Here is a 26,380-nt window from a genome sequence, read left to right as displayed (position 1 = left end):
CAAAACTCAAAAGCAGGAGCTTATGTGATTCTAACTACTGCTGGGTTTCACATACAGTCTGGTCTATATTTAGCCCTAGAAACAAGCTTCTTTTGTTTAGGAAAACCCTGTCTTGTAAATTTGAACATAATTCTAAGGCTTCTGTTTAATCAAAACCAAATAAACTTGAAATGGAAAGCCCCAGATTTTCCCAAAGTTCACTTTCCATCCCAACAGAACAGGCCCTAGTTCTTGGTCCGGAAAACAAGAGGCTTCCCAAGCACCATTCATCTCCGTGATCGGTCCTCGGAGCAGAGGGGGAGGAGCTGTAGCAAACAGTGCTGCGGGCAAGCAACAAACAAAATGAAGAGAGCTCAGCAATTACCCTGAGGTCTGTCTCAGAGACACCTACAGTTGCTTAAACCACAATTCAGTTCACACGCTATAGGCTGAGACAGTCTATGCTGCAAACTCCACTTCGGTTTCCAGAGCCAAAGAGGAATCTTTCTACCTTGGCCAGTATCACCAGCAATGAAAGCTCTCAGGCCAAAACATGCCCGAAAAGAAACCTTTGAAACCTCAGACTGTGGTGGAAAAAGGAAACTAACTCAATTTTTTTTTCCTGTTAAGCTGGCTCTCTGGTGCCAATGGGAGTAAAAACATGATACCCACAGTCCACTACTAAATTCAGATGGTTGTTTCAGAGTGTTTAAGGATCCAAAGGGAAATGCCACCTTTTTTCCTTAGAAGTTTTTCCATAATAAAAAATATATTTGTTGGTTGGTTGGTTAGAGCAAACATGCCTCCTTTCTCAAAGAAAATGCAAACTGCATTGAAATTCTAGCTATAATTAAAACTCTGAAAAGCCAGCTTATCTGGACTAAATAAGAAGTTTGCTACATAGCTAAAGCCTTTCAAAGCATCAGAGATGGATAAGGAAATGGTATCGAAGATGTTACCAAATACAAAATCTCACTATAGGTTTAAGGTCTTAAAACAAAGGAAATGTGTTTATAACAGCCAGAACCACTTTTCTATGTACTATAATCATGTTAGAGGAAACATTAAAAGCACCCAGCCTATCACGTCTTGAGACACTCAGGAGTGAAGAGCATCTTTGATGTAAATTTAAGAAGCAGTTACTTTGACTGCTGGGTCAAGCAAAGCAAAAAGCAAAAGCAGGCAGGGAAACAGTCCCGACCGCAAGCGACGGCCCCGATGCACGTGCTGGAACGCCTTTTCATTCATGGTTTTACTGCCTCACATCAGTTTGTATTTTCCAATTTGCCCGTATGTCATAATACGTAATAGATGACAGCAGCTCCTTTACGCATGGCGTAGGGCACACCATTCAGCAGAGAGCGCTTTATAATATACACATATTTGCCAGATGTGTGGCATGCCTTGCTAATAGAAGGGTGAGTGATTCTGGGGTCTTCTTATTTTGTTTTCAAGTCTAAATGTGACCTGCCCACTCCTAGTGTCAGATGTAGCAGCTGATGTAATAACCTCTCCTATCAAAGGAAGCGCTGTCATTCACTTCTGAGATGAGATCCTTTGGGCTCAAATAAGGGAGGCTGGAATAAAGGACAGGGACGCTTGACAGAAGGATTTCCTTGTTACTTCTGGTCCGTTTTCTCTTAAGTAAGACACCCCCATGTCTTCCAGCAGTTCAGCCTATTTAGTAGATAAATCTAGTAGATAGAGCATGCTGTACTTATTGATGGGGATGCTTTTTTGATGAGTGTCAATGAGAGAAAGAAAACAATTTACAGAGAATGCTGACAATAGGCAGAACTATCTGTCAAGGGATTAACTCTTGACTAAATACTAATTCACTAACAAAAGCCTCCCTTCCTCGCAAGACCCAAATTCAATACTTTTTTAAAATATATATATATATAAATCCCACTCTTCCATGTATATAGTCATTAAGATGATTTTCCTATATATGAGCATATAAAACTGAGCAAATATTTCACTCGACTAATTTCTTTCAAGCTTTTAAGAGCCATACAGTGGACTCTCTTAAGTCTGGGAGACAGAAAAATAAAAACCTGGCCTGCGTTTTTGTATGTGTGCACAGGTAGCTTTTACAGATACATGCGTATATACACACGTACACTCCGAACGGCTGCTCCCATCTCTTATGCACATGGATGAGTCAATCCAGTTTAAATTTTTTTGAGTCTTTCCACCAGCCAACAAACAAATTAAAAGACCAGGCAGCAGAAGAAATATTGAAAAACAACCCACAAGGGCACCAACACCTTGGCCTGCTACCAATGATCAGTAACATTCCATTTCTTTCTTGGAGCCTGATCCAGCTCCCACTGAAGTCAGTGGGCATTTCACCATCGACTTCAGTGGGAGCTGGCTCAGTCTTCAGTCATTTTCCTCTTGGATTGGCAAGGGATGAAAATGTTAGAGACGCAGCATGGAGAGCTCCTGATGGGAGGAAATAACATATCATCAGCCCTTTGGCTGATCAAGAAATGGGCACCGAATCCTGTCCAATTGCTGCAAGGACAGTGACCATAACGCTCCACAAAAGGAAGGTGTGGTTCGTGCTCAGGAGAAAGGAACCGTTTCCATCAGAGAAAAAATAAGGATTCAGAGATGTCAACTGGTTAAGAGCTACCAACATTTCAAAACCTACCAACATTTCCAGTTTTTTAATACTCAAGAAGTATTACCAAGAGATAGAAACATATTACTATTAAGAAGAATCATAGAATCATAGAATCGTTAGGGTTGGAAGGGACCTTTAAGATCATCTAGTTCCAACCCCCCTGCCATGGGCAGGGACATCTCCCACTAGATCAGGTTGCTCAGAGCCCCATCCAGCCTGGCCTTAAAAACTTCCAGGGATGGGGCTTCCACCACCTCTCTGGGCAACCTGTTCCAGTGTCTCACCACCCTCATGGTGAAGAACTTCTTCCTAACGTCCAGTCTGAATCGACCCATCTCTAGTTTTAATCCATTCCCTCTAGTCCTACCATTACCCGACATCCTAAAAAGTCCCTCACCAGCTTTCTTGTAGGCCCCCTTAAGATACTGGTAGGCCACTATAAGGTCTCCTAGGAGCCTTCTTTTCTCCAGACTGAACAACCCCAACTCTCTCAGTCTGTCCTCACAGGAGAGGTGCTCCAGCCCTCTGATCATCCTCGTGGCCCTTCTCTGGACACGTTCCAGCACATCCATATCTTTCTTGTAGTAGGGGCTCCAGAATTGGACGCCGTACTCCAGGTGGGGTCTCACGAGAGTGGAGTAGAGGGGGAGAATCACCTCCCTCGACCTGCTAGCCACGCTTCTCCCCATGCAGCCCAGGATACGATTGGCTTTCTGGGCTGCTAGTGCCCACTGCCGGCTCATGTGGAGCCTCTCGTCTACCAGCACCCCCAAGACCTTTTCTTCAGGGCTGCTCTCAAGCCAGTCACTGCCCAGCCACGGATATACAGGTGATGGCACTTGGCAAGCTGAATACTATTCACATCCTCACCAGGACTAAAACAGCGTCTCAAGGTAGCACAAACAGCGCTCACAAGGATACCGTCACAAGTGCACTAGATGTAGGCATTTACGCACCTGAAGAAATTCATGCACACTAAACATCATCACGCTGTCATGTGCTTTTATTTCAAGTGAGTCCATTCCTATTATCTGATTGAAACGTGCCCTTGATATAGCTAAATCGGTGACCACCGGGGTGCCTGCTGCAATTTGCAAAGCACATGACAGCGCTTCTCATGTCAATAGCGGGGTCTGAACCACGCTGCTTTTATCTGCAGTTAACTTTTATTGTCACGGGCTTCCCTTGGGCTTTCCCTTTTTCATCATTCAAAATTGACTTTTTTTTTTTTCCTTTAAATAAAAGGACAATTGTCTGCTGCCAGTGCCTGAGTCGCTAACAATCAACAATGAACAACAGAGTACCCCGGGCTGTCAGTATCAATAGTGGGTTTATTACAAATACTTTTATCTTGGCTGAGACAAATTTACATTAAAATTGGGAATTTGACATACACTTGCAAAAAGAGCATCTTCAATCATGGATACACTCTAAAATCTTAACCTAGACCCCTTTTCAGCATTGATTCTATCATCAATTCCTTTCTACGACTTTCGCTAGTGTTTAGTGAAGAAGTCCATCATAGGACACTTTGGAGGAACTCCTAAACCAGCAGCTATTTAAGGAAATTGTTTGTCTCTGTACTTCTCTGATGCTAACATAAATCTATTCCAGTAACGATTTCTTATTTACACCCCTCTAATCTAATGAACTTGGGGCAGCCAAAGCCACCTCGGCTTTCCCTTTGTTAAGAAGCTGTCTCCATTAAGCAGCCAGCCTCTGCTGCTGGCTAAAATGATGACTTCAGGGATGCTGTAACCGCATGGGCAGTTACCCAACTTGCCTGGGACACGGCCAGATGTTTTTGTCTCTGAACTATCACTGCCATTAAGGAATTTGCTTGTGTGTGCAAAGTGAGTTAAATGTTAACCTCATTAAAAAAGTGTTGGTAAAAGTTATAGTTATTAGGATACAAAGTCAAAACCTCAGACCAGAACTGATTACCGTGACATACTATAGGAGGTTCTTGTTATGGGAAAACAGGCCCATACTTTCTCGAGGATAAAGAAACACCTCCATACTTACCTTATTTTAAAGGCTATGTAGTTGTAATGAAGAAAATGGCACACTCTTAGTGATTTATTTAATGCAAGATGAGTAATATCTTTCACAAACTCTTCCCAAGGACATCAACAGTTATTAAATGATGCCTGTGCTAAAATTGCATCTGTTGATTAAGTTGGGCCTAAAAAGATCATATTGAAACCCCACAGGAATGACTAACTGCAAAAGATGAGTATATTTATATATAAAAGGAGTCATTGAAAGAGATGACAATGTAATTGACTCACGTGCCCCCAAAATACACACATATATATACGTACCCTGATCAATACGTTCTTCAACAGAATGCATTCTTAAAAGGCTGTGAAAATTGTAGATAAAAACCACCAAACCCTGCTTTAGCTACATCTCTTTTATTGCCCAGTCCTCGGATCACCGTTAAAAATCAACACCAGTGTGTGCAGATGAAAATGTAATTTAAAGTACTTTAAAGACAGTGAGGCATCAGTTAATTTCACCGTAGCACTAAAATAGATGTTGTATGTAGGAATGGCAGCGCTACGTAAGATGGAACTATACCGAAAAAAAATTCTTAATTGGTGAAGCTATACATCAAAGGAACAAAGGATGCAGAAATGCTGTTGGGCCTGTATCTTACAAACACAACAAGACAGTATCAAGCAAAGCTAGCTGCTGATATACCGGATTTGACAATAGGGAGCATATACCTACTCCTAAGGCCTATTATAGAGGCAAAACTATCAGTTACTGCTCTATCATTCCCCGATGACTCTGAAGCACTTATCTCAAACATACAAATGATGTCTCAACTCTAATCAGATCTACCTTAATAAGCAGACAGTACATTAAAAAAAAAAAAAAATGTAAGAGACCTACATGAGGCTGGTTTATAGACGAGCCCTAGTGGATGCACACCTAAAACTTACCGAAATACATCATCAGAAATGAACTCGGTGCTCAGACATGTTAGATAAATGTGATTTATGTAACTGAAATGACAATAGCAGACAAGGCAATTCTTCTAAAATCCATTCAGAGGGAAGGTCCATGCTCTAGCACGCCAGCTTAGTAGTTTGGGGTGGAGGGTTAGGGAGAAAAGACTGTTGGCTAAGTAAACCAATAAATCCTCAATCAATAAATGACAAAATCCTATTTACGAACGGGAAATGACTCTGCTATTTCTGCATGCACGTACATATTTTTGTACTTTCATACATGATTTAGCCATCAGAAGAAGTGATAACTTGTTCTGAATACGCAATAATTGTTTGCTTTTTCCTCCCTCCCCCCAGTGAATCTTTCAGAGTTGGCCTTCAGTGAGAAGCGATCTAAGGACACCTTGCTTATGATTCATCAGAGGATATAATACCATGACGGGGACGGATGCTGACAAGGGTGATGTGACCTGAAAACCAGTATTCTATACAGAAAAGCAAAAAGAAGGTCTGAAAAAACAGTGAAACGCAGGTCCATGCTGTGCATTTTAAAGAGAAAACACAGAGCTGGTGGGTTTGGGAGGGGGAAAGGGGTTGGTTTTTTGTTCGCTGGAAATGGTCATTGTGTTTGATTGATTATGCATCCAAAACATAAAAGGACAAAACATATGGTACACAGCTATCGCTCGACACAAATGAATGGGGATGGTCAGCCCAAGCGAGGCGCCTTCATACTAGGAAAGCGTTATAAAATGTAACTCACGATATTTAGCCAAACCTTAACTATGTCTCCAGCTGAACGCAATTAGCATTAAACAAAGGCCTCAGACACAAAAGTCAGCTCCTTAACGCACCACACAGGTTAAGTGCAGAAAGGCTGCAGGCCCAGCGGTACAGAGGAAAAAAAAAAAAGAGAGCAAAGGGAATCCACACTTACATGGCCTCTGACGGCTCCCGGTTCAGGCTACCTGTCTGTGCCTGCTGCAGGGACTGCGACCCTCCCATCCTCGGCGTGCCCTTGGGTTGCAGCTAGAGGCGAGCAAGGCCAGCTTCCTCCGTAATTCCTCCGGCAAGGAGCCCTGCGAGCTCTGACTGTGGAGAGGCTGCAATACTGCAGTGCAGATGGAAACAGCTGCTTGCATCAGTGGCAGCACAAGCAGAAACACTTCACCAGCAGCTTCTCTTCTCTGAACTGTTGCCAGTTATTTTCTTTTTTTTTTTTTTTTTCAGTCCAGATGAACGCTATTTATAAAATAAAATAAAATCCCAGCCACTGTGACAGGCTAATCATCATCTGCTAAACATCAGTGGTCCAAGCAGCGAGGGTGCCAGCGCCTCTAACACAGGGCTATTGGCTATTGAAATTGGCTTTAAAAAAAAAAAAAAAAAAAAAAAAAAGAAGAAGAAAAGCAGACCCTCCCTTTAAGCACACATTGTCAGCTACTGTGGCTCCCCAAGGACCTACAGGCAGGACCATTATATTGTGTTGACTCAGCTGATTTGAAATGCAAATGCACGTGTGCGCTGGATGCCACGCATACATTTCCCTCTAATAACAGGCAAGTTGTGCATATCGGGATGATTGCAGAGAGGATTAATAAGCAGAACGTCTGCTTTTCTTTTCTCTCATTTAAACGAATGAGCTCATCCCTCTTGCAAAAAATGGAATCTTCCATGAGGAACGTAGGGAGAATATCATGAGCAGCCAAGGTAAACAAGCCAATGTGGGAGCGGACTGGACCCAGGCAGCTCCATCCCACAGACCGATGCTCTTAACCGTCGTGCTCCTGCCTGCACAGACCCCCTTGCTGGACCACGGGGTGGAGAACCGTGGGGATGCTCATCATCATGTGAGTCGTGGTGAGGATCTTTAAGGCCAGAAAGCACAAGCCCAAGCAAACAGCATTCCAGACCCTTCGGATAAGCTTATCCTTTTGCCAGCGTGGAGGTACCAGGGTACTGGGAATTCACGTGCTGGGCACCATCTCTCTCCACAGCACTGCCTTCAGCAAATAACAGATGCTCCACATACAAGTTATGTTTCGCATCACAAAAGGAGGAAAAAAAAAAATAAATCAGTTGCACTACTGTCTACAGTAGGAATTAAACTCCAGGGACACAAATGGCTTGAAGCTATGTAATAATTACGGAGACATGACAGGGCAGAGAGGTCAAAAGGATCAGAAAAATTTAAGAGAAATATTAAAACATACTAACTTCCAAGCACCTGCCACAGCCTGGCTTTCATGTTTCAGTGGAGGCCTCACCAGGCTCACACCGTAAACAGCTTCTGTTTTTTTCCCTCTGCTTGCTAAAAGGGCAACGCAGTCGGGTTTGCTCGCTTTAGAGAAGCAAGGAGTGCTGTATAGGTTCTGGGCACGGTTCTGTCTCTCTGAACGCACCCACAATAAATTGATCTTGGGATAGGAGGAAACAAAGATGCTTAGTGAACACGAAGCACATTTCATTTCCAGAGACTGCCTAAAATTAAATTCTGTTTCATGAACAGCATCAAAATCAATGTGCTTTTTTTTCTCTCTCTCTTTTTTTTTTTTTTTTTTTTTTTAAGCTAAGGGGAAAAGCTAGTGAGCCAGCACTTTGTTTAGCCACAAACTTCCAAGCAAGTTACGATTTTGGGGTTGTTTTGTTTCTGGTGAAACCCAAACCCTCAATTTTAGTGTCCCATTGCACAACAGTCCTCTGGACTCCCCAGAGAAGCAGCGTCACCACCTCACTTGGGGACTGAGCTCCAGAATTCCTGGTACCCGTTGGGTGCCTGGGCCATGGTTACCCCCGAGCTCTGCAGCAGAGCCCAGCCCTGACGCTCCTTTGCCGAGGTGGTGGCAGCTGCCTACGCCTGCGGTATTTGCCAGCTCCCGGGGGAAAGGCTCTCACTACCCGGGCAGCCCGACCTGCCCAAACAGCCATTTCCAGTCATCACCAGACGAGAGACGAGGAACCAGACCCGTCCCAGGTGCCCTCGCAACTCTACAACGCTCAGAGTGAAAGATGAAAATACAGGACAGTGTCATTTGACAGGTTTGCACCTCTTCTGCGCTACAGAATACAGGCTGCTTTTAAGTTTTACAGCAATATTTACTAGGATAAGCACAAAATGCCACAAACTGGAGAATTTTGTTAATGACAGCAAATCAGCAGAGCCAAATACAACCACAACTCCGCGTGCAAAATTTTGGTATACAGTTATACACTTGTCAGGAGCATTCCTAGTTAAGTAAAACACAGAATTCGAAGGAATTGTATGAAGAGCCCCATGTGCACTCTGGCAGCAGATCTGAAATGGTTAATAACCCCGGTATTTCCATCCAGTACGGGAAATGAATGGTACCAGCCAAGAGACTGAAATTACATGGCTGTATTCAGAGACCCTGTTAGGTTGGGGTTACAGCTCTGCTTCAGTTTTGCGCGTGGTAGCTCTACTGAAGTACAGAGCACTGGCCTTTTGAATATCACAAGAGCTCCCTGCTGCATTTCATTTGTTACAGAGAAAAGGAAGACACCGAGAAAAAAATTTTCCTGAGAAAGGCAAACACCATATTGAGAAAGCAAAGCCCTAGCAGGTACCTGGAAGCCCAGAGAGAGAACACAGGCACTGTTTGTCATGCCAGTGGGAAAAACAGGAATATTGTGGCATCTTCCTAACAAGTGTCAACTCCCTCAATTTTCACACGTATGTCTATTAAATAAACAAAGGCCCAATAAAAAAAGGCTTGGATTGAATCCTGTTCTGAGGCAGCATGGTCCTCTCAGGAGCTGTACAGTGGAGAAAGTTTTTGTCCCATTCCCCAGCACTTCTATGCAACAGACATTCATATTCCCCTAGAAACCGCAGGTCTCGGCTAACGCACTCACTGACGGTCTGCAGGATTGTGGGCTTCAGCCCTTCGACGTCCCTTTGCACGTAGTGCCCAGGTTAGCAGGGGGCTCTGGTCTGTCCTGAGGGGTGTCACAGACAAGGTACTGCCTCCTCCTGCCCTCCCTCTCGCCCCAGTTTGTGTGCACAGCTCACGGCTCAGCTCAGGCATTCACCACCAGGATAAATCATCGCCTCTATGCCGCTCCTGCTTATAAAGGGGACAGGATTTAACTCTTCTCTTTGAAAAACAACCATCCAAGCAGCTCGATTGCAGCAACGTGAACTGGAGCACTGGTAAAACAAGAACATGGGCTGCAACCCTAGTGAGACCTTGAAGGATGTGCTTCTGTCAGTTTAGTGTCAATACTTCACTGGCCAGAGGAGAGCTGCTGGGAGCCTTAGGGAGATGTTTCAGACCAAAAATGAAGGAGCTCAGTCCATTACACCCAAAGGCACCTGCACAAAGAGAAGTTACATACTCGAAAGCAGTGGTGGCTCTGACCGAGTACTACATCAGCAAGACCACATGAGAGAAACTAAAATTAGGAAAACAAAATCAAATCACCCTTTACATGCAAATTCCTAATGGTGAGTAGTGACCTCATGGGGAAGGAACACATTTAATAATTTCAAAACTCCAGACTGTGATGGTCTTTCAGAAAAAGATGTGCTGTAACTGAGCCTTGGACTTGAAAACGCTTGTTGACTAAGGGATGCAAGCGTAACAAATAATAGACTGCAGCCTCTGGCCAACGCTGTGCAAGAAGCCAGACTGTGGATTTACTTGTGATCTGGCCATAAAATCTGTTACACTACAAAGCCATCTGTGGACCAACCCTAGGTTGAGGTTTGGAGAGGATCTGTCATTTTGCTTGTTGCTAGATTCACCGAAACCCACGTATTTTTTAAACTACTCCAGATGCTCAGAGGATCAGGTCGCTCATTTCACTTCTTGCACTTCCGAGAGGGGAGACGTGTAATTAAGCATCAAGCAACTCCAGCAGTAAGCTTGCAAAGCTGGCTCTGGCCTTTGATTTCTCTGTGGGGCAGAAGCCCAGAGTCTGATCGACCTGGAGACTGAAGAGAAAGGTGGTGTGATCAGCAGCACGGCAAGGTTTTCCCTGCAGCCCGCCCCGGTCGGTAAGGAAGACCTCAGATGAGAGGAGAGCTCTCCCTCTCCTGCCTGGCCCCAATCCACCCTCTGGGCCTGCCAAGAAGCATCAATTTAGTCCTAAATTTAGTGCTGGCTTTTAAAAATGTATGAACTGTGTTGACATTATAAGCACATTTTGGAAGAACTTCTCCGGAACCTGAAAAACACACAGATGTAGCTAAAAAATAAATTAAATAAATAAATAAATCCCACTGTGGCTTCAAAGGATTTAAAGATGCTCCAGGCATTTCAGCCTGGGGATGAACAGCCACACAACAACTTATTGCGATCTCACTGCTGAAAAAGGCTATTTAAGTATTCAGTAGCATCCTTTAAAATTCATCATTTTCTCTTCCTGCCTGTTTCATCCACTTAAGCAAAAGCCGTATTTTGGCCTATACTAAATGTTTTATTGTAACTTGATGTCTATTGGTTAGTTGGTTAAAATGCTGTGTGGGCCCCTAAATATTTGGTCTTATTACATTCGGTGTTTATATATAAATCCAGACGTCGGTCACTTGCACTCAATTTGAAACTGTTGGCTTCCATCAAAACCCAGTGCTGGAGAGGACTGTGATAAGGTTCATGATATGCCGGAATTTATGTTCTGTTTCTTTGCTCTTGGCTTCCCTGTCTGTCGTGTTAGGCGCTTACTCTAGTTATAAACATGACCACGCGTACACAAAGGGAATCATCAAAGAGCCGACTGAAAGAAAACCCTCCCTCACACATCCATCCGTCCCCCTTGGGAAGGAGTGGGTGAATGTTAAGCTCTACCTCCCGGCTGCAATGCATTATTGAGGTCCTGTGCAGAAATGAGCACCATACAAAGCAAACTGCATAGAGCAAAACCAAACATCCCAATAACACCAAGGGGCTTCTCTAGCATCCGGAAGGCTGCTGCCAAAGCTCTAAGGAACAGCACTGGCTACCAAAACCAAACAAAAAATGGAAAATGTTAACAAAGGGCGGATTATTATTTAAACAGAATTCTCCTTGCCCCCAATATTTTTTTGTTTTTTTAAATATTTAGATGATATTGCCTTTGGATCCCAAAGCCTTGAGTGCAGCCTGGGAAGTTTTCACACCAAGGACTCCCTTATTCTTAGGTATCAAAGGGCTCATGGTTAGGGCACCCACATCAGACTGCTAAGAAACACCAACATCTCTCCTGAAGGACTAAAAGGATCAAACCACTCAGAAAAAAAAATCACCCCTGTTCAGTATAGAGACAGTCGCAAGGCAAACCAGTGCCTCCGGGAGGCTGGCTGTGCTTTTGAGAACGCATTAGCACTTAAAAGCATTGACATCTTTTCAAGTGCAGTGGTGACAGCCTTTTTAGGACACCCAAGGCTGGAGACCCCTGTACTCTAAAACCCGTCCAGGAGCACCAGCCCTCCTTGGCCTTTGCTGATACGTCGTCTAAGCACAGGCTCCGTCTGCTAAGTCATTCCCAGAAAGGGAAGGTCCTTTAAAGGTCGCTTCCAACCCAACACATCCCATGATTCTATGAAATACGGGTCTCCCAGGACCAGAGCTGATCCTTGCGTTACAGAGAAGGTCAAGCAGACTGTTTCCAACCACGTGGGCACTCAAGGTTGGGAGTTCATCTTTCTGAAGCTTATACCGTAAGCAGTTTTATAGGCTCTTAAAAATTCAAGCATTCTTCATTATAGGCTGCGCAAAATACACGGCTCTAGACATGTTACTCATATTCCTGTGCTAATTTACTCACCATGCACTGTTTCAGTCCTGGGACACTTAGGATTTCTTTTTTCGTTGTTGTTTATTCTCCAAATCAGTCTCTCTCACTCCTGCAGCCAGATTTTTGCTCCTTAGCCTCACCTCCCTCTCTGAAGTGACCAAGAGAGGATCTGTCTTATAATTTCCACTTGCCTTGAGGAGAGTCACTTAAAAGAGCTGCTGAGGCTGACGGTTGAATGCTACAAGGCATTCGCTACCCTTCACTTTGGCTCTTCACTTCATCCAGTTTACCTTACTCTTACGTTACACCCAGAGATGTGCCAGCAGGAAGCTTTGCGAGACCACATTGGTCTCGCATTCGTTTTTCCAGCCAGGTCATTCCACGATCCCACTCGCTGCCTGCACTCCTGTGGGACAGGGACAGTGGCAATAAATACTTAACACTGGTGCTGTCACCAAATCCTTCCGAAAGTCACACCTAAGCACAGAAAACAACCCTAACCCCTTCCATCTCCCTCTCCCCAGAGATGCAATTCTATATTTTTTTTTGCTTTAGGGAATAGCCACAGTATTGCAAGTGAACAGACCACCATTTAAAATTAAAAATCTTTGTTATGTTGAAATCCCAAAGACAGAACCTAAGCAAATGCCACCTCCTGGAGAGCCACGCAAATTGTCACAGAGAGGAGTGACCTCTTGCCTCAGGTAGCAAGAGCAGTGGAAGAAAAACAGATTTTTTTCTTTCTCTCCCTTTGGTTTATGGGGCAACTTTGTGCTACAAATGAAAAACTACGAAAAGTTACCTGAAATACGGAACAAAATTATTCCATTTTGGTTGACTGGCAAAAACCAGTGAATTGTCAACATAAATTGTAACACCTGTGCTTTAGCAGTGCCTAATAAATAGGCATTTAGTGCAGTCCATGTCCACAGTATAATCAAGATATGATTATAGCCTATAATTAGCAATTTAGAGGCACATTCATCACCATCCTTTGAACATACAGTTATCCCTAACTTAATCCTACTCCAATACAGATAAATCAGAAATTCAGCCCTAAAGTAAGAATGACAGAGCTTCAGATTGAAACCAAAATCCTGTTGTTTTTTGGGTTTTTTATTGCTGTTTGGTTTGGTTTGTGGTTTTTTTTAAAATAGGTTTAGAGTGGGGTACTAATCCATGAGTAGAGAGTATAAATGAAATCTAAGTAGTAAAATAATTAGAGAGTGTTAAATCAGCGGGATGTTTTTCAATATTCTCTTCAAGAAAAAGAAAAGCGATTCATTCCGTTGCCTCTGCCCAATACCTGGCGTAACACAGCCCTATCTGTGTTACCATGATATAAAATAATACACCACAAAATAACACGAGGAGATACTGGGTGTAAAGCTTCAGGGATTTAATTTACTCTTATAGATTAAATACTTTGATAAACACACTGTCTGCTCCACCACTTAGCTAGATTAACGCAGTGCGAGTGCTTTATTTGCATTGATACATTGTTAGTTCATCAAAAAAAAAAAAAAAAAAAAAAACCAAAACCCACCTCACTGTCTCAGAATTTTAAGCCTGAGCACACTGACAGAGTATTTCCATCTGACAAGCCAAAGAAAAATGCAGTAACTAATGATGATGCACTCGGGATGGATGCTGCAGATCACAGGAACCAAACACTAGGATGCGTTTCTAACACATAAAGTAAAATAAAAAATAAATAAGTAAGCGTGCCCCCCACCCCCCATTGATCGCTGTTTGGTTGCTAAGGTCACTGCTTCATCTAAATTGCAAGTGAGATTAATGGCATTAAGAGTTATGAATAACCAAGATGCCTGCTTAGTTATTGAAATTTCCTGCATGGGAAACCCACTGCAAGGATAACAAAAGGGGCCCCTGCACGGAGCTATTCAGGATGCCGGGGGGGCTACAGCCCCTCAGAGGTCGGCAGTGAATTACCATCAGTAACGTGAGAACTGAACACACCAGAAGATTCCGTGTACGAAAGCGTTTTATGAAATTAAGAAGCCATACAAACAGGCAGATTAGGTTTCCCAGAGCGCTCCCTCAAGTGTGGAAGCCTCCGCGGTGGCCGTGCAGGGATTCCACCGACGGAACAAGGGGGTCCGTCTGCCACACAGATCTACGGTGGAGACCCGCGGTATGGCTCCAGGGAGGACAAACCCCTGCGGAAAGCTCTCTGTCCCGCACCATTTCATGCGGCCACTGGCCTGTCATTTGCTCCTTTCCTTTGCCCTCCTGCTGAGGCACAGACACTTCAATTTTCGGATTCCATTTGCATCATGCTGCTACTGTATGAGCCAGGCCTGAATTCACTGGATCACAAACAAAACTTTAAACCCCTGTTTTCCAAATTTCCATCCCAGTCTTCAGACTGGGACCACAAGCAGAACCACACCAAAGGAGGGAGTTTGTTTTACTGCCGAATACGCCTCTGCAGACCACGTCCATGAGCTAAATGCCCAAAGCTCTGTTGACATTTCCACGCAACGGAGTTGCAAAACAGCCATCGCAGACCACGGGATCTTTTCTTGCTTCCATGCTTCTTTCCAAGCCTTCAAACATCCCAAGGTGTGAGATCCCCAAGGCAGCTGGAGCCAGGCTTGTTAGGAAAGGAGCTGTGTAACGCCAGGAGGGGACCGACATTTTGAAGGGCTCTCACGCACCTGCCCTCAGCTGACAAGATCTGTGTGAACAACACTCTCCGGGGGCACCTTGTTGCAGGAGATATGAGGAGGCAGCATCCAAAGGTCTCTTGCCCTCAGGGCCTATGTGAAGAATTAGATTATGAAAACGCAGGATGAGGAAATCGGACAAGAACAGTGTTCCCGTCTGTTGGAAGTCTCTGCTGTGACTGCCAAGGGTGGGTGGTCAAATGATGAGCGGGTACTTTTTAAGAAGTCAGCTTACAGCTTCAATTCGATTTCGAAAGAGTTAACAGAAAATTTAAGTATTTTCAGTATTTTTCAGGGCTTTTTTTTGGCTTTTGTTTTTAAAAGATTTAGCATTAGGGGTAGAGTGCCCCAAAAGCACAAGCCATATTTAACATTTATTATTGAGAAATACAAAATACCCCTGACTCAACTGTTTTAACTCATGTATTACCTGCTCTAGGACAAGAGGTGAGCCCCTGCAAGCCCTCCACCCTCTTGGCAGTGCCAGGCTCCTCTGGTGCCCTCGGAGCCACCACCGTGTGTCCCACAGTGCCAGGGAACAGCCACCCGCGCCAGGTGGATAATCTCTGCCTTGAATCCGTACTGCCAGTTTTGCAGGTTTGATGCAAGATGATTAATGCCATTCTAAAATTCCTTGTGGATGGATTAATTAGCGTAATGACATATTCATTTTCGTGCTGCTGAACCTGTTCTAGCAGCAAGGAAATTACCATATATTGCCTGAGGGAACCTGTAAAATACACAGGAATAACAAGCAAACAGAGGGCTACCATCGCCCTTTTGTCCACTGCCACATACAGAGAGAAGGTTTACAACACACACAAATAATTTGCTCTTTTTGAGCATAAACATGCAGGCAGAACGCACCCCAGAGAGCCCAGATTCTGAACAAAGACATGGTTAGAAAAACGTGGTGAAATTTCCCACTTCTGTCAAGCATCCATTAATGCTTTGCCTTTTAAAAATGCAGTTACTGGAACCTATTCGTTGAACCGCTGCTGTTTTATGGAAGCTGTCCTCTGCCAGCACACAACGTGGGGGTCCCCAGGCACCCTGCCCATCACACACAGGACCGTCCGCCCCCCAGTCATGGGATCACCCAGAGAAGCCTGCAGGATCCATTCCCTCCGCTGGGGACCCCACCATACCGCTCCCACAATCAGCTACAAGAAAATGCACTTAGTCCCCAACATTTTGGGCTTGAAACACCTCAGACATCCCCAGATTTGATGCTATTACTCAGTAGTAGGCTGAAGAGATCTACACTGAGCAACGCAAAGCATTCTCCTGCCCGGGGCTGAGCAGTTCCGAACACATCGCTCAGGAGACACAATCTATTTTAAAAACCTGGAATGGAGGAAGCAAGTGAAGAGCAGGACCGTGGCTCGTTCCTGTCCATTCGTTACAGACGGGCTGATTACGTGGAAGGGAACCATGTTTTATGTTGTGCTTCAGAAGACGGGGAACGCTTTTTGGGATATCAGCCACAAAGGCTCAAGGGAAATCCTTGGGTTTTAGTTTCCAAGGCCCAAGCAACTTCATTTCAATGCCTTCATTCTGTTGCCATTATAAAAAAACACCACTTCACCTGCGCACCAAACAGTCCAGCCAAATTAGAGGTATACTCCCATCCAGTTCAGATAATACACGTAAAAACCCCAGTCTCCTGACCGCCCCCCCCAGCCCCGCCAAATCAAAAAGCCTCAAAACCCCAAACTCTGGAAACAAGGCGGCCCTGAGATTGCATTTGTATCCCTCACTTGTATTTCCCATCTCTTCCTTGTTCAATGCGCTTGTAAACTTAGTTCAATGACTCATCCCTTTCAAAAGGGTTAAATTCACTCAAGGAAAAAAGCCTTCTGTTTTTGAATCCCATTTAATCCCTTCTTGGTTTTCATTAAATCATTACTCAGTTTAGGGGTTTTAGTATTGGTCATAAATGAAGGCAATACATTAATTTTTATTTACTTAGTTTTACACCAAATCTCTCCTAAGGCGGGCAAAAGGAGAAAACCTGTTTTCAACACGTGATCAAGCAAATAAAACCCAGAAGTCATAAAGTTTATCCTGTTTTTCTGTGTGACACCAATAATTCAGCTTTGCTTCCTCCCAGGGAAGTATTACGAAACCACCTCTTGGAAATCAACAACGCAGAAAGCGGAGCTGTCTGTAAAGATTGTTGTGACTTTTTGCTTTCAGACAGAAAGATTTGTTGCTGTACTTCCAATTGGTTCCAGGCTCATTTCAGGAAAATTGGGTAAGACAGAGATGTGTATTTAATTTCAGAGATTCTGAGATCAGCAGAAGTTCCCTATCCATCCAGAGTCTCTCAAAACGATCCGACTCCAGTCTGCTTTAGCTTTTGAAAGAAAACTGACCCCGTATCTGCCAACAAGGAGGACGCACTTCTCCAATCCCACCGGCCACGTTTAACATCACAGGTGTAGCTTTCAAAGCAGGTTAGAACATGCACAAAGACAGCACTTGCTTTTTGCTCTACAGAATGGATTATATCCACCTCTCTTCCTCATAGGACCATCAGAGGGATGGACCGGCTCTTCGGAGCCTTTCCAGCTCTATCTGCAGGGCTTCCATAAAGGGCAAGCTACACTCACTAGCAGTATTTCAGCACTTCTCCCAAATTATGAAGTGCCTGTGACGCAGTTCATAATGTGACCATCATAATCACAGGGGAGACTGAAACGCCCCAAGGATCCATTTTGCAGAAAATCGTGCAGTGGCACAGCATTTGCAGAAGTTTAGCACCTTGCCGTCCAGGCAGTTGCCATAAATGTGACAAAGTGACACATAACCCAATTTGCGTGCTATTATTTTCCATGGCTGATTCGACTTGATACACAGAATGAATGTGATACACATATGAATCACATAAAAATGCAAGATAGTCCAAGAAGTATTTACATAAGGGGCTGATTATAACAGCAAAGAGCTATTTGGCTAGTAACGCATTTGCTTTTCAAGATGATGCAAGAATTCTCTTTTGTCCCACAAATACGTCTAATTCTCACCTCTGTATGCATCTTAATTTCCATTAAGATCTGTGAAAAGCCAACTCCCATGTTACAAAAAGAACAAACACGCACGTTCAGCTTTAGAGAAAGAAGGCTGTGGGTGATGAGACTGCTGGTCTGGAGGCATAACGAGGATGCTGGCCAGTGTACGCTTTGGTTACTGAGATCCTAGGCTGGATTTTGATTTTACAGTAAGCAGTTCTACTAATATTGCTTAATGACACCATTGTTTACCCCATCCAAGAGACTCTTACGCACCCATGGATGTTTACATTATTAAACACTCTACATCATTATCAAAACCAAACAGGAACTTCAGAGGCACAAGCCAATCTAAATACGTGAGCACAGCAGCTCTGCTTGTCTGCAGAGTTCTAAAATTATTTCTCCTCTCTTTGACACTGAATTCTGGTGAAAAGGAAAAGAAAAAAAAAACACCACGTGTTTTGGTGGTTTCAGTTTGGATTTGTAAACGATAGTCACCTGTGACTACACTAAAGCACTCGCAGAATGTGAGACTCAGTCCAGGGTATATATAAAGTTCAAACAATTTCAGATGATTCTCTGGAAAGAGCCAGCATCTTGGGGTGAATATTTTCCAACTTACAACCTCACCTGGCCATTTCTCTCCGTTTTTAGAGAATTACCATGGTATCTACCCTTCATTCAGAAAATTCTCTCCAGATTACAGAACTCGCATACAGGTGCAAAACAGATCTTCAAGCACGTCTGTTCCTCACCAACTATAGACAGGTTAAAAAGTGCCTGTGGTCATCTGAGAAACTAAGTCAAATAGGGTTTCTAGGAAGATGTAATCTGTAGGAGGTGGGAGAGAGATGGTATTGGGGTGGGGATGTGCTCCTTAGAGCTCCTTAGTTTAGATCCAGCCAAAGTTCATCTTTGATGAACCTGCCTTAAAAAGTGTAGGTCCAGTACAGTATCATGGAGGAATATTACACAGAAGACTTGGTCTAACTGCGTTACAGCAAGCAGAGGTGAGGACTCTAGAGGTCTAGAGGACTAGAGGTGAGGACCTCATTTTTTGATCAAAATAATCAGAACTTGTAGAACAAGTAGTTAACTGTCATGTTTCCTAGATGCTATACCGTAGGTGGTTTTTTGAATAGCATTCGCTGGTAGTTATTCATTCACTGTTCCACAGCAGAACATGCCTATTGTGTATGTTTTCATTTGTGAGTCAGAGTATCCTCCTGCTGACAGCAGCATCTTTTAACATTTCTGAACAGAGCTTCAGCAGAATAGCTGTATTTCCCGTGGTGTCTCTTGTCTTGTATCGTACTTGTCACAAGCTGCGGCCTGTATTTGTGGGGTGGAGAGCACTGTTCTCCAGGGAGTGCCCATTTCATATCCTCGGCTGTGCTGTGACCTTTTCCATTAATAGATGTCACAATAAGGGCATGCCTTTATTGCTGAGCCACAACAGCATACTAGTTAATCACTCACAAGACAGGCGTCATCTGAAGCTCTGACATGAATATCCAAGCACGTGTCTCGTCTTGACTATATTTGAGACAGAAGGATTCAGCTTGGGGGTTTTCCAAGCAAAAAATTACCTAGGCCACCTATCAAATGCTATGGCACCAATCAATGCAAATCCAAAGGAGAGAAACATCAACTTTGAAGTAGTGGTTGAAGGTAATTCAACATTTCTTCGGCAAGAACAAAACCAAGACGAACTTCGTCCTTGAGTACTGACAACTACAATGCCAATCACTAGTGTGGGGTGGGGAAAGATGCTGGCAGCACCCGAAGGAGAATGAGTAGAACAGTCCTCTTGAACATGACCTGATCTTGCACAGTCTCAGCTCACAAATTTTTTCTTGAACTTCAAGCAAGGAAAATACTTGAGAAAAAAAAACTAAAAATGTATTACTTTAAAAAGAGTAGGGAAGATCAGCATGGTAATAACCAGCGTAGTCCAGGCTCCCTCTTCTGGTCTTTTGGTGTAAATATACTGGAGTAAGCAGGTCTTGATAGTCTAGCAGCTAGTTTCAAAATCTAGCAACAAAGCGTTTCATGTAACTTAGACAAAAAGCCTGTTGGAAGTTACTCAGACTCTTTTCACAGCAGTTATGTTTTCTTAAGCAAAGGATGTAGAGACATGGGAGTATATTGTAATATGTGAAATCATATTGCACAATACCTCTTTTTTCCCCGTGTGAAACCTTCCGTTTCCCGAGCAGGCAGTTCTACACCATCACCAGGGGCCGCAGCCAAAGGTACATCCCCAGGAATGAGGTTATCAGCTTCTTTGCAGCTATCAAGCTTGGAAGTGCTGCAACACAATTATTAAAAATAATAAGCTGACAAATTTCATAAGTGTCCATGAAGATTCCTTAAAAGACAAACTTTGGCTGGATCTAAACTAAGGAGCTCTAAGGAGCACATCCCCACCCCAATACCATCTCTCTCCCACCTCCTACAAGAAACCCTATTTGACTTAGTTTCTCAGATGACCACATAACCAGTAACACTGCAAAGTTCCAATAGCTCTTATACACCGTAACATTATCTGCCAGAGGAATTAACTGTATATGGAATTAGTAAAATAAATAAATCACTGATGGCTACTTTGCAGTTCTCATACAGCCCCTTCTCCCCAGTGTACAATACAAACATCCAATTAAGAGACTTGAGTGACTTGTCTTTCAGAAAAAAACCTAAAACTCGGGACTAAAAAATTCTCTTACTTTAAAAGCTCTCCCTATACTGTAAAGCTAAAAGCACAGTAATCCCTGAACTCATGACATGAATGTTAAGATTACAGGACTGTAATACTGCTGTATTTGTTAATTCCTGCAAGTCCCTCCGCTCAGCAAAGCCCCACAAGACCCAAGCTCAGCAGCACGACAGCCACGGAATGGTTTCCAGAGCACATGAATACAGATTGGAAAGACCGAGTTTCTTCTCAGCAAGGGAAGGCACGGCAGGGTGCTGTGGGGAGATGTCCCCTCTCCTGGTCCTCACAGAAAAGGAGCTCTCGCACACAGACACCAACCGGAGAACAGGAGGAACCAGCCACTTGCCCAAACCCCTGGAATGCAGGGAAGAGTAGTCTTGCATTCTCTCTCCTCAAGGCAGACAGAAGCAGAATACAGCTCCATTAACTTTCTGTTTTCTTAAGCAAAACCCAAATTAGAAAAAACCCTCAAGGGCAACACAAACAAAACACTTCTCTCATGAGCCTTCTAATGCTCTTTAGGAAAGTAAGTCACTCGCGTACCCAAAAAGATCACCCCACAAGAAGCTCACTTGCATTCCCCCTCCCTTTAAGCAGGCTGGTGACCAACCACACTACTCCCCCTGCTCTTGGCCACGCTCATTAGACTAATGGAAGGAACTAAATATCCAATGACTTGATGTCTCAAAAGCAGGAGCAGTAGGGCCTTGTCACGCCAGGTTGTCCTTTCCAGGGCACCTCCGACATACCAGAGGGACACAGATGTCCTGGGGTAGCAGACACATGAACAGCCTCCCCTTGTGCCAGCTCCTGCTTCCAGAAATCCAGACACAAATTTTTAAGGAAACATTGATGGAACCAGGCCTTGGCTGAGAAGTTTCTTTTAAGTTTCCTGAACCAAATATAAACAATTCTCTTAGCCATTCCTTTCAAAATTTCCTCTCCCCTCCCCCCCCAAGTAATTATACCGTAATTGTAGAAGGTAGATTAAGTTGTGTTACTGAATAAGAGTTGGTGGAGTTCAGGGACAGATTATTCCTTTCTTTAGAAATGTGTATACAGACAGAGGACAAACATAAATCACATCCTTCACTGTAGTTACAATGCACAGGAGCACGAGAACAGTTATTCCCCAAAGCGTTTACCCACTAACTTACTAGGACCAGGAAAGCTCTTTCTGAGGGCGGTTTACCTTGGTTAGCTCATAGCCATGAAGTTGCTTTGTGCCACATGGGAGGGCTACTCGGTTACTTCTGCTAAGAAATTATCTCTGCTTTACGCACTCCTTCCTTCTTCCCTTTCCCCAGTTTGTCCGAACTGGCGTGACACTGACATAGACTTCCTAAATTTTCAGTCACATCAAGTTTAAATAAATAAATAAATAAAAATGTAAAAGCAAGCTGTTTCCTTTTTCATGCAAAGGACTTTTCCCTTTGCTAAAAATGTCTTTGTCCTAATATAGTAATAGCATCATATATATACAAAGGCGATGTGACTATATAGGGTCACACGGAGATTGGAGAAAGTAAGATTTTAAAGCAAAAAGTAAACTGCTAAAAATAAGTGAATGCTGAACATCTGTTTGGAGAGTAAACAAAGAATTGCAAAACCGAAACAATTCACAAGAGGGCCCAGCCAAGCAAGAATACCGAACGCACATAAAATTACAGACCTGATGTTATGCACACATAAAATTGACCCGTCAATTGCTTACAGTAGCACCTGTTCCCCGCTCACCCCCACCCTTCGCACAGGCCCCGCTGCCCATCTGCAGCCCTGCAGCTTCCCCCCTTTAAGTCTTCCCACATAAAATGAAACAATTTTCAGAGATATACCTTGAATAATGCCATTTCTAATGCTCTCTGCAAAGCAAAACGTGCCATCAAAATACAGGCATTTTTAGAAGAGCTCTGCTCCCTGGTCTTCACAAAGCACACGGTTTGCTTTCATGAGCTATAGTATCTGTATGTGTTAAAGTCCACAAATAATTTCCCTTCATCTTTGCAAGCTTCATTTAAACGGATAAATACCGGATTCCCATAAAGACCATGCCTGCCAAGCGTCAGCTGCCTTCCTTGTGCAAGTGAGCTTGTAAAGGAGCACGGCGGAGATGCAGTTGGTACTTGCATTTTCTCTGGCATCTTGCACCAACATGGGTGCCAGTAGGCATCCCCCTGCATGCCGTGGGAGGTGGAGGGTAGGACAGGGTACCATGGGCTGCCTCCACTCCTTTTCCCCACTGCTGTTGCTCTGAGAAGGGTTAATATTGCCACGTAAAAATTTTGGCACTGCTCAGCATGGTTTGCAGTAGAATTGCAACAGCGTAGTGCTACTGGTCATTACCCATCCCCAGACGGGCATTACCTGCAGGTGGGTGCTGCCCACTGGTGGCATAACAAGCTCACAAGGGACACGGCAGGAGCAGAGCAGCTCAGAAATGGTACAGCCTGCACAAACTGAGGCAGGGCAGCACGCCACAGCACTTCTGTCCAAAATACAGACTTTATGTCCACTTTAAACAACCCAGCCCAAGCCTGCACCAACTCTGCTACATGTACCAGTTCACGGGACTTGTACCAGCTCAGACATGAAGTGGCTATGTTAAAACCTCTTCCTCTCCACATCTCTTACTAAAACAAAATTTGCTATCAAACTTATCTTTCAATTACTAGCAAGGGCCAACTAGCGAAAGGGCCAAGTCTTCCCAGTGCACAATAAACTATACGCTGGCCAGTCTTTACCCTGTAAAGTCGAGCTCAAGCATTTCTCAAGCTCTGCCTCTGTTTATTTTTAAATAATTCTCAAAAGTCACTTTCTGACTTCTGTGCATACAGAGGCCCCTGGGTATTCCTGCCTATGCCCTGCTACCACGGAGGAGCACACCCCGAGCATCGCAGCTCCCCAGGCTGTGAACTACGTGAGCGGGAAAGGTCCACCTGCAGATAAAGCAACACAGCTTTTAGTGCACCCGACAGCACTGATCACAAATTCCCTTATGGCAGCTTAATGCGCCCTCTGCATGACAGGGGCTGGGGGAGAGGCTGGTGCAGGGGAACACACCATTTTCCAATGCCAACTCAAGTTCAGAACAGCTTTCATTGCCCAGGATTCACGACAGAGCTGTGGCGGTCTGGACTAAATGCCATGCTACAGCTCTGCAACCTCAGCTGGAGATTAAATGCAAGAGCAGAAGCTTTCCTTAGCACGTGGACAGGACCAGATTGCGCTGCCCTGCTTGTTACCTACAGCCTGACCTTAAAGACAACTCGCGCAGCAAGTGCTTTTCCAAGCTACCATTTTTTCCCGGGCACCTGCAGGTTTTTTGCCCGCAGGATGGGCAGCAAGTTGCAAGGGAACGGGCAGACACGGCTCAGAAATGTTTAACACCTCTAACGATGGAGCCAAGCTAAGCTGTGGTCTGATACAGTCGGGGCACTTCTCTGCCTTTCCAGTCCAAACATCTCTCATGTAAAACTAAAGCCCTGCTGCAGAGCTCTGCACCTGCAGCATAAAGAGAAAGATTACAGCCAAAATTTCTCCAGTGCAACGTGTACTGGCAAATCAGTGTGAACTTGGCCTTTCAGTTTCATTGCTAAACAAAAATGCCTGGCAGAACAACCAGTGAACTTTTTACCTAATTCTTTTCAGGGACCTCCTCTGCAGATACAGTAAATAAAATCTACTTACTGAGCAGATGATACCGTGTTGTCCCTGATCAATATGTCATCATCAGGGGAAGAGAGAGGCAGAGTCACCCTCAAGATGAAAACAAAGATACAGTTTCTTGACTGGACAGATGGAGGGACAACCTGATATCTTATTATGCACTGCCATCTGGAAGACATTTAGCACAAACTGACCCCTGCCTTACATGCACCATTATTTTACCCTGTCAAAGCGCACACCATCTGCATTATATGACACCCTTGATGGGGAAATACATGGAAACTTAGCAAAAGGAACTTATTAGTAAATAACTAAATATATTGGGGGAAAAACACTTTATAATTGTACTTTACCGCAATCAAACTAGAAAAGCATCATGCCATCTAGTAGTGTAGTACCAGCTAGAATAGCATCATGCCATCCAGCAGTGTAGTAAAGTGTAGTGGATGCGTATAACCAGAAAGCATCGACACAGAGACCTGACACGTGTGTGCAGCAGAGAATTTTTCTGCAGTCATGTTGAAAAGCAGTGGTACAGTATTTCTACACAAAATGCCAAAAAAGTAGCTTTAATATGATCATCTTACTTATATAGGCAAGAACCCGCCCCACGTCACAGGGGAAGAGAAGATGAGGGATAAAGCAATGACATGAAACAACAAACATCCTGGAAAGGCTTCCCTTGGAGAAGAAAAGCCCAGTCCCGCTATTACTGATCCTCACTGCAAGCACGATCCCATGCATTTTAAAGACTACTACTTTCATGTGCTATCAACATGATGTTGTTATCAGTTTAGGTCTGACCAAACCACAGAGAAGTCAGCAGTGTTCGTTGCTGCTGGAAGAGAGTTGCTCCATGCCTGTTTCAGACAGGAGCTAAAGCGAGGGTCCAGCTGCGCTGATATTAACCCCTCTTCTGCCAATCAGCTGCATCTGCGGGTGGGCAGAGGTGGGAACTACTGCGTTTCTCCTGCCTGGACACCAGCGACCACTTCTACAAGGCTCACAGAGAAGCTGGCAAGCACCAACAGCCTGGGCAGGAAAGGCAGGTGCAAGGAGAACAGGTAGGCTTTTATGTCTAAAGCTGAACAAGGATGCAAAATAAAGGAGAAAGGAAAACAAACAATACTGACAAGAGTTAACCTGTGCAGCTTTTAAAAAAAATAAACAAAAAAAAGATTAAAACCAACAAACATAGGCAAACTACCTGCCGCCAGATTGACTCCAGCTGACCATGGTGCATTTCTCTCTCACTTCCCTCCGTTTCAGGAGCTGAAAAACTACCTACTTCCACACCAAATACTCCTGGTTTGCAACTTTTTAGCACTGAACCCTTGCAAAAAATCCTTGCACTTTCACCAAGGTCAGGATATGGAAACGCGAGCCAGATCCTGCGGCTGCTGCGCAGTCTGTGTGCCCTCACCCCTACTGGGCTCAGCCACCCTGTCCGGGCCAGCGACAGCTCAGCACCAGCACTCGCAGCCTGCGCAACCGGGATGAGGCAAGGAACCCCGAGAATAACATTTGGACATTAATGGTAAAAACTTTTTAAAGACAGAAGTTATGAAGCAGATCAAAACACACGGTATAATACAATTAACTCGAAATTCCAGATCCAGATGAGAATCTGAACAGTGTGAATTCATGAGGTTTACAAGAAGCAGTAAATTAAAACTGCTCTTCCTAAATGTTTCCTAAGGTGACATTTAATCATAGACAGCTTGTGTGCCTTTTCCCCTACAAACAGCAAACTATCACCCCAAGGGCAACAGAGTCTCCTATTTCAGACTGTAGTCCAGAGACCATATATAAATCTTCCTGGCACTTTTGGTGTTGAGTCTTTTTTCACTCCTCCGCATTCAGAAAATAGCTCATAGCTCCACCTCAATTCCTGCTCCCTCTTTTCTAACTGCCCTGCTACTATGGTCAACAATCCATTAGCAAGAAAAAACAGAATTCACAAAAACCCATCAGTAACCCAATTA

The 26,380-nt window shown here is 44.1% G+C and overlaps 1 protein-coding gene across 13 annotated transcripts in view; it reads right to left on the bottom strand.

Annotated features, from left to right (window-relative positions):
• TACC2 (transforming acidic coiled-coil containing protein 2) overlaps positions 1–26,380 on the bottom strand; it is a 157,622-nt gene that overhangs the window by 58,080 nt on the left and 73,162 nt on the right. For 11 of the 13 annotated variants that reach the window (XM_054206583.1, XM_054206582.1, XM_054206589.1 and 8 more), the window contains one exon: positions 20,193–20,324. The exons of 1 other annotated variant lie outside the window; for it this stretch is intronic. In XM_054206583.1, the coding sequence (XP_054062558.1) occupies positions 20,193–20,324 (132 nt within the window). Of the gene's footprint in view, positions 1–6,508; positions 6,697–20,192; positions 20,325–26,380 lie in introns of those variants that run through there. One more of the 13 variants, XM_054206594.1, reaches the window with a different exon arrangement.

The sequence above is a fragment of the Rissa tridactyla genome, chromosome 6, assembly GCF_028500815.1.
Source record: "Rissa tridactyla isolate bRisTri1 chromosome 6, bRisTri1.patW.cur.20221130, whole genome shotgun sequence".
In the NCBI taxonomy this organism is placed as follows: domain Eukaryota; kingdom Metazoa; phylum Chordata; class Aves; order Charadriiformes; family Laridae; genus Rissa; species Rissa tridactyla.
The sequence above is the reverse complement of the archived record's forward strand: the minus strand, read 5'-3'. Positions and strand labels throughout refer to the sequence as shown.